This window comes from Coffea eugenioides, chromosome 8, assembly GCF_003713205.1.
Source record: "Coffea eugenioides isolate CCC68of chromosome 8, Ceug_1.0, whole genome shotgun sequence".
NCBI lineage: Eukaryota > Viridiplantae > Streptophyta > Magnoliopsida > Gentianales > Rubiaceae > Coffea > Coffea eugenioides.
The window spans coordinates 14379638-14387054 of NC_040042.1; the positions used below are offsets into that span (position 1 = coordinate 14379638).

The window sequence follows — 7417 nt, forward strand, 5'->3', positions numbered from 1 at the left end:
CTTCTTTTATTTTGCCCTATATTTGTAAATTTCTTAAAGTTCCTTTCACCATTTGCAATATCATCTTATACTTTCTAGATTGTTTCGCATTTACATTGTCCTTGTAAAGAAATGAAATTCTTGCTATCAGGCCAACTTCACGAAATGCAGTTCGAGATAACCGTAATCGTCTACATGATTAAGTCTTGGATACTGTCATTTCGATCCAAAAATTGAGCAAATCACTAGGGCAAAGGAAGAATTTCGAAAGATTATGAAATTAATGTCAATTTTGCAACTGTTGATTATTCGTTACCCAATCATGGGGGGCTGGTTAGTGACCAACCGTGATGGGGTCTCTAGTTACAAATTGTAAAGCCAGGAATCAGCCAGAGTGTAGATTGCATAATGAAATAGTTGGTGTAACCCACAAATCCTCTGTTTCAATGCTGTGCAAAAGGATTAAGAAGCTGTAAAGAGACAAAACAGGCCAAATAGCCTAATATTTTTAACAACAGAAGCACCATAACCACCATGCAAACAGTCTGGATCCTGCCTGGACGTACATGTTTTTTAAGACATATGTCTTTGCCTGTACCTCCACCTAAAACACCTACTTCTTTTGCATGGATATGAATAATTTGCACCATCATGAGATGGCTGATCAGCCATCCAAAGATACAACTATAAATACTTGCATAAACGCTCCCTATTCTTCACCTCCTTCAACCTTTAAGCTTGTTTTGATTTGTTTTCAAATTTTGCTTCTTTCATTTCCACCTTTTATAGTTAAGCCTCTAATTTGGAAGCACAATGAAGCTTTATGTTGTTAGTTTGCTACTGGTGACACTACTTTTGAGCTCCTCACTTTTCGAAATTGCAATGGCAAATACAAGTAAGATACTTTTTTCCCACTAGTAGCGACATCACTTAATGCTAATGTAGTAGCTTTTATGCAAATATTTTTATTATTGTTTTTGGAATCTTAATGTTAGTGTAGAGCTAAAGAATAAGGACCTTTCTTGATTTGGGAATACCCTTTAGTCATTGAATAGCACATGACAATTCTTAAGCATCTATTCATGGCTCAAGAACTTGCTCAATTTCTTTTCCACCCAACTCTTTCACGGTTATTTATATTTCAAAAACAAAAAAAAAAGTCAGTTTTTTTCTTTGGAGAAATGAGAAGTATAAGAGTTAATCTTATGTACGCAAAATAGTGTATATATTATCACAACCGGATATAATATATATATATATATAATTCAGATTTTCAATTTAAATTTAGAGTAGGTATCATATATTATTGGTGATAGCGTTTATACTATCAATATATAAAACATTAATCCAAAACATAATAGGGAAGAAAATGAAAAAAAAAAAAAGAGAATAGAGCATTGAGATTGGAACCCTCGTCAACAACTATAACAACGTTGACCACTTGGCAGTTTGTTTTTAAGAAGTTGTACGATGTTGATTTTGGTACATTTCATTCAATTTTGACATTTTCTTGTTCTGATTTCAATATATCAAAAGGTTTCTGCGACTCAAAGTGTGGGGTGAGATGCTCCAAAGCAGGCTTGATGAAGCGTTGCCTGAAGTATTGTGGAATCTGCTGTGCTGCATGTAGTTGCGTTCCTTCTGGAACATATGGCAACAAATCTGAATGCCGATGTTACAGAGACAAGCTCAACTCCAAAGGAAAACCCAAGTGCCCTTGATTCTAATACTCAATGTTTAAACCCTTTTTTTGCAGATTTCAAAATGTTTGTTTCTTCATTCACTTTCCATAAAGTTCTTGCCTATTTCATTCATGCAGAAAAGTGTGTAATAAATATGAGATATCCAATCGGATATTTCTGTAGATGTAATATTTTACGTTTGCTCTCAACAATATTGTTTAGAATTTTTCTCTAATTTCCTGTGAAATGGATCATATCAACTTAGTTTCATAATCAACACCAGTAAGCCTTAATCTAGCTAGAAAAGAAAACTATATCTTTAAATTTCAAATGTTAAAAGATCTCACAATATTTCTATCAGTAACATGAAAAGAATTTTTAACCAGAGATGGAAAAATTGTACCCAATTGATCAAGTGATTTTAAATGTCTAGCATAATTTTGGATTGAAAGGATTTTTTCATGTGTAATGGAATCTCGACTGAATTGTTTTCACCATGACTAATAACATGCATAGAAAGTTAGAAACCTAGCTAAAGAACAACGTGCATCATTGGTTTATGAGAAAGAAGGGAATTCTCGATTTAAGTATTTAAAATCTATACTTCCTAAAAGAGGTATGTGCTAATTAACTATGAAAATCAAATGTCACTTTTTTCTTGGGAAGGTAATGGATTGCCCACTTTGAAAAGGTTTGGAAGTATTGTGCTACACAATTCTGTTTTTAATAAAAAGAAATATAAAAACATTTTCTTTTTTTTTACTGTGGGTAGTTAGTACAAAATGTTTTGTGTGTGTAAATATTGGGGGTCTACATGTATCGCATTTTTAAGATTTCATCCTTGTATAAAGAAACAGCTGAAAAATTTTTTTAGGATCTAAGATAATTTCCTAACAAGCTTTTTAATTGCCCTTAATAAGCTGCTAGCATAATTTTTTGACCTTCTTGTCATCCCTCTTGAACTTCCATTCAATTGTTCTGGATGGATATTAATCACAAGTTCTTGATTAGAAGGAATCTGGTAAACAGAACTCAGATAAAAGAATGGGCTTTCTATTGTTCTTATGAATATTTCAGTGGTATTTCAATTTTATAAGATATGACATCAAAGCAACATTTAGTATTAAGACATGCCTTTGCCACTTGTTTTAGTGGTAAAATTTAAACGAATTCACCAATATTAGAATTATACGTACATAGTAAGAAGAAATATCACAATCCAAATGTATAATTTTTTTTTTATGTAACCACTTGTTCATCAAGGTGTACGTTGCTATTCATTAAAGTGCAAGTTTCTATTCACGAAAGTACACATTATCAGTGAGTGGGAAAAAAAATTACTATTAACAAATGAATGAAATTGCTGCATAGTAATCCTTTCACTCGCACTCAACACAGGATTATTTCCCAAATCTAACCCCTCTTCTTAAATCTAACAATTTTCTACAGAATATTTGTTATGATCTGTTCCAATAACATTACTGTTGTTAAGGGTAAAAAATTGGAAGGTGGAAAATAAGAAAGAAGAGAAAAGGCTACTATGGTAATGTAGCATTCAGTGTGTTATTTTTTTTTTTTTTTTCGACAATGTGGGTATTCAGACCACCCGACTAATTCCACAGCGCCCAGGCAGAGCGGGCTCGACCGATACTAGGACGGTAAACAACTGGGTTGCAGACTGGAATCGAACCAAAACCAGACTTGGAGTAAGCGACCCCGCTCCACCATCCGAACAACCCAGCGCGGGCAGTGTGTTATTTATTTAACTAAGAAAATAGTGTTGAATTCCCTATTCTGGAATTTACTTACGCAAAGTTGAATCCTACTTATGGATTTGGATGATTCCATTTCTCTGATTCTAAACTTTTCCAACAAGAATTCACAGTAAATTCGGTGGGTAAACTGCACTGTACAATTCTAGCAATGTACCGTTGCGAAATCATTTTCATGTAGAGGAGGGCATGATGTCTTTGTGAAAACCTGACGGATTGATTCACGAGAAAAGAGTCTACTAAAAAATTTGTTCTGGAGTTTCTATCTTGAGTAAAAGAAATTTCAGTCCACAAATATCACAAAAATGTTCAACTCCAGTATTAGTAACGGACATCTACTGCTTTTTGATCAAGTCATATTCCAAATTCGAAGTGGCCTGATTTTATTCGATAAATGGTGTCACCTCCCACCAGAATATCTCTCATCCAGAGTGTTAATACAAACCTAACAGCAAAGGTAGTTGCTTGACAAACCACTATAGGAGGAACCAGAAAATTTCTTTTGAGGGAGCAAACTCTAATTCAACTAAAACTCAAGCATATAACTTAAAATATTTTTAATTTTTTGTGAGGGCAAATTTACACAAATTTTTTTAAACATTTCAACTTTTCAAGGGAGAAAAACTTAATTTTCCAAAACTTTGCAGGGGAGGGGACCTCTCCGCCACCCTAGTTCTGCCAATGACAACCGCCGAGGCATCAGAAACCTCCTTGCCTAAGCTCTATGAGCTCCTCCATACCGCGAGGGGACTGCGAGAAGAGTTTTATATAGGTAAAGATTTCATACTTCCGCTTGATCAAGGGCCTGCAATTTCCATCTGGTCTACTTTTGCTTCAAAGATGCTTTGGTTGCAAGAAATGTTTGGAAAAATGGAAATTTTTGAGGGTTGAAACAAGAGATTTGGCCGCGTATTTACCTGTAGTTCCACAGATGAAAAAGTCCAATGGATGAATTTTAGCCTTCAGACAAATATGTATGAATAAGTGCTGCAATAAACCAATAATTGGCTTAGGCAGTTGAGATTAGTAGTAGTTATGGCATTTCATGTTCTAGCGTAAAGTTTCAGATGACAAGCGATGACAACCATGGTCTAGTCAGGAAAACAATGATTTCACTTAACATAGAAGTTCTAATACAGTATCAAAAATCCGAGTTAATTGGCTCTGCAAAGGGGATACAATGAGTTAATTGGCTCTACAAAGGGTATACAATGGAATTGGCACAAAAATGGTTTCCAAGCACAAAGAGTCATAAAAGGATCGTCATGAATACATCAAAATAAGCATGTGGAGCATAAAAAATGCATGCTGCTCTTAGTCCTCAATTTGTTCCAGGAAAGCTTAAGCTGAAAAACATGCACAAATAAAAGCCTGACGAATGGTTCAACAACTCTCGTAACTCTCAAATTTAATCTACAAAAGCTCTACTGTTCCTGTGGTTGATACACCGACTATACCCAGTTTTATTCCCCGACAGGCCTTTGACCCACTCCAGTGTAGAAGCCCAACAGATTCGGCACGTTATTTGAGATCCCTGTAGATTAGCCCAACCGCATGGAGATCCAAAGCCGTAATCATACAACAATTGTTCTCGAAGAACAATGATACATGCTATAACAGATACATCAGCCTCCAGATACTTAGCCCAGCAAATCTCTGAACAAGTTGGGATTCTGACCTGTTGGTGTTACACCTAGTTGCCTGACCAGCGCATCCTTCTCCAGTGATTCTTTAGCATTAGGTCCCTTGTTTAATTGCTGAGTTGGGTTTGTAACCGTATTTTCTCCATGACCATTTCTGTTAGGTGTACCTGCAAGTCCAGAAAGGAGATTGGCCTCATCTCTACCGGCAGGAAGTAGGTTTGGAACACCACCACTTTGCACATTCAGGGTTGTTTCCCCATATAAAGACATAACATCTGGTGCTCCGCTAGCACTAGCATCACTAGTAGTCAAAGTGGAAGTGTCTTGGTTTAGGTCAAGGAGACCTTCCAATTGCTTGAAAGGATCCACAGATTGTGCACTACTAGAAACAGCGGATTCATCCAAATCAAGCAAGTCTGGAGGCGGCTGGGGAGTTCTCTCTAACACAGCAGTGTCTGAAGTTGCATTCTTAGCCACATGAGATTTTTCTGCAGCAGGAATGTTAGTCTTTGGAACCTTCTGGCTGCCAGAAGATTGTCTTTTGTGGGACTTTGATGTACCACCAAAAAGTGAAGCAGCAAGTTTTTGCTTTTCAGCAGATATTTCTACTTGCTGCCTCCTTGAATCATAAGACACAGCTTTTGAGCTTGAACTACTAACCGCATCAAGCTGAGGAGCTCCATTTTGAATCTTAGGGATATCAGCATTTGAAGTAGACGGTGCAGCAGAAGAGTAAGTTGGCCTACCCCACTTCCTTTGGACCCCATCAAGTTTTAGCTTTAGTTCTAATGACCCAGGGTCAGATACAGATGGCACAGACGAAGCAACCTGGTGCATCTCTGCATGATAAGATGGCTCAGGTGCAGGTACAAGTTCATTTGATGATGATTGCTCAATTGGAGAAACTCTGGATGGCATCACTGGTTTAGGAAGCTCATATGCCTCAAACCTAAGGGCATGTGATGAGACCTCATGCAGTTCTTGGCTTCTGAAACTGCTGACATCTGTCATTCCAGACCGTTCACTTTCAGGAATATAAGGCTGGGCCCCCTTTTCTATTGACTGCTGAACATAACCGTTGAGAAATGAAAGGCTTCTATCAATCTGCACAAGAATTCATGGGTGTTTAAAGTTGCAAAGAGCACTGCCAAGCTGAGCAGCAACAACTAGCTATGTATTCTCTACAAAATCTGATACCTCGATGTCTTCACAACTTGCATCCATTGGCATGATGTTGGTAGCCACATTAGCATCTAAACCAAGGATTGCTTGAAGTTCATAAGCACGCTGCTGGAGGTCCGTTGAGTGGGATGCTAGTAGTTCTTCAATGAAGGACTGGCACTGCAGTAAGCAAAGAAATTCACCAGTCAGGCCATAAAGAATCATCGCCTAAACCAAACAATGATGCGGCCACATCAAAGCAGCTTGCTCTGTCAGTGACAGGGTAGGTCTATCAATCTGAAGTTTGAACCAAAAACAAATCCCAAGATACCAAGATGAGGATGGACAAAAGTCTCATTTACTGCAATCACTACATATAAATACTGATTTTCATCTAGAATCCTGATGACCTACTGCAGTTCAAATGTTGGAATGCGGTATTGCCAGCTAATCATTTCTCAAGACATACAGATTGATGGCTAGAAATTTGTTCTTAATCTCGCCATCATTCATTTGGCTCAGAGAGAGAGAGAGAGAGAGAGGTGGAGAGAAGAGGCTGAATACTACATAAAGCTCATACATATTATAGTGCAGCATAGGATATAGTTATGTTTAATCAAAAGGAAGAGAATTTGTCTCAGTTTACCCACCTCAGGAAGCACGTCCACTTTTCTCCCAGCTGCTATTTCGAATGAGTATATTTTCATCAATGCGGATATTGCATATGCCTACACAGTAAAGGAAAACATCAAAACTCTATGGATAGGAATCAACTAAACTTCAGATGTCTGAATGAATAATCTCCATGATCAGAACATCTAGAAAGCCTAACTTTTACGGGCATATAACTGCAGTATACATGATCCACAGACTATGCATTCATAATGCAAGAATAGGCCAAGCATGTGTGTGTTCCATTTGTGGAAATCAAGCAGGTCAAGTTCAACTTAAAAAAGTGCACATCTAGTATCTTCATCTCTGCTTTATGAATCTTTACTCGTCTTTGAATACAGGCAGAAGCTTTAATCAAGATCTTTAATGGATGGTTTTCAAGGATATTATAGTGGAATACTACATTCTTAGAGCTTTCAAAAGTGTGTTCATCAGCCAGTAATCGGTAATTCACTTTCCTTTTTTTCTTTTTTCCTTTAATTTGGGGTGCAAGGCCAACATCCAATTA

At 37.1% G+C, this 7417-nt stretch overlaps 2 protein-coding genes across 2 annotated transcripts; one reads left to right on the forward strand and one right to left on the reverse strand.

The window, feature by feature from the left end:
- The first annotated feature begins 792 nt into the window (after positions 1-792).
- LOC113779034 (peamaclein-like) lies at positions 793-1700 on the forward strand. The gene is made up of 2 exons (XM_027324442.1): positions 793-874; positions 1516-1700. Exons 1-2 carry the CDS (start codon positions 793-795, stop codon positions 1698-1700), a joined length of 267 nt encoding a protein of 88 aa, XP_027180243.1.
- Positions 1701-4543: 2843 nt separating this feature from the next.
- On the reverse strand, positions 4544-6975 carry LOC113779506 (AP-4 complex subunit epsilon-like). The gene is made up of 3 exons (XM_027325092.1): positions 6888-6975; positions 6274-6417; positions 4544-6180 (listed from the first exon to the last, which is right to left on the reverse strand). The coding sequence occupies exons 1-3, from the start codon at positions 6942-6944 to the stop codon at positions 5074-5076; spliced, it is 1308 nt and encodes a 435-aa protein (XP_027180893.1). The 5' UTR covers positions 6945-6975; the 3' UTR covers positions 4544-5073.
- Between the last annotated feature and the right edge of the window lie 442 nt (positions 6976-7417).

What these genes read in the sequence shown, in the direction of transcription:
- LOC113779034 (XM_027324442.1), top strand. Translation starts at nt 793, where the DNA reads ATGAAGCTTTATGTTGTTAGTTTGCTACTGGTGACACTACTTTTGAGC. An exon ending in AATTGCAATGGCAAATACAA is followed by an intron (nt 875 to 1,515) that starts GTAAGATACTTT and finishes ATATATCAAAAG; the next exon opens with GTTTCTGCGACTCAAAGTGT.
- LOC113779506 (XM_027325092.1), bottom strand. Translation starts at nt 6,944, where the DNA reads ATGAAAATATACTCATTCGAAATAGCAGCTGGGAGAAAAGTGGACGTG. An exon ending in AAGTGGACGTGCTTCCTGAG is followed by an intron (nt 6,418 to 6,887) that starts GTGGGTAAACTG and finishes TGCTTACTGCAG; the next exon opens with TGCCAGTCCTTCATTGAAGA. An exon ending in CAAGTTGTGAAGACATCGAG is followed by an intron (nt 6,181 to 6,273) that starts GTATCAGATTTT and finishes ATTCTTGTGCAG; the next exon opens with ATTGATAGAAGCCTTTCATT.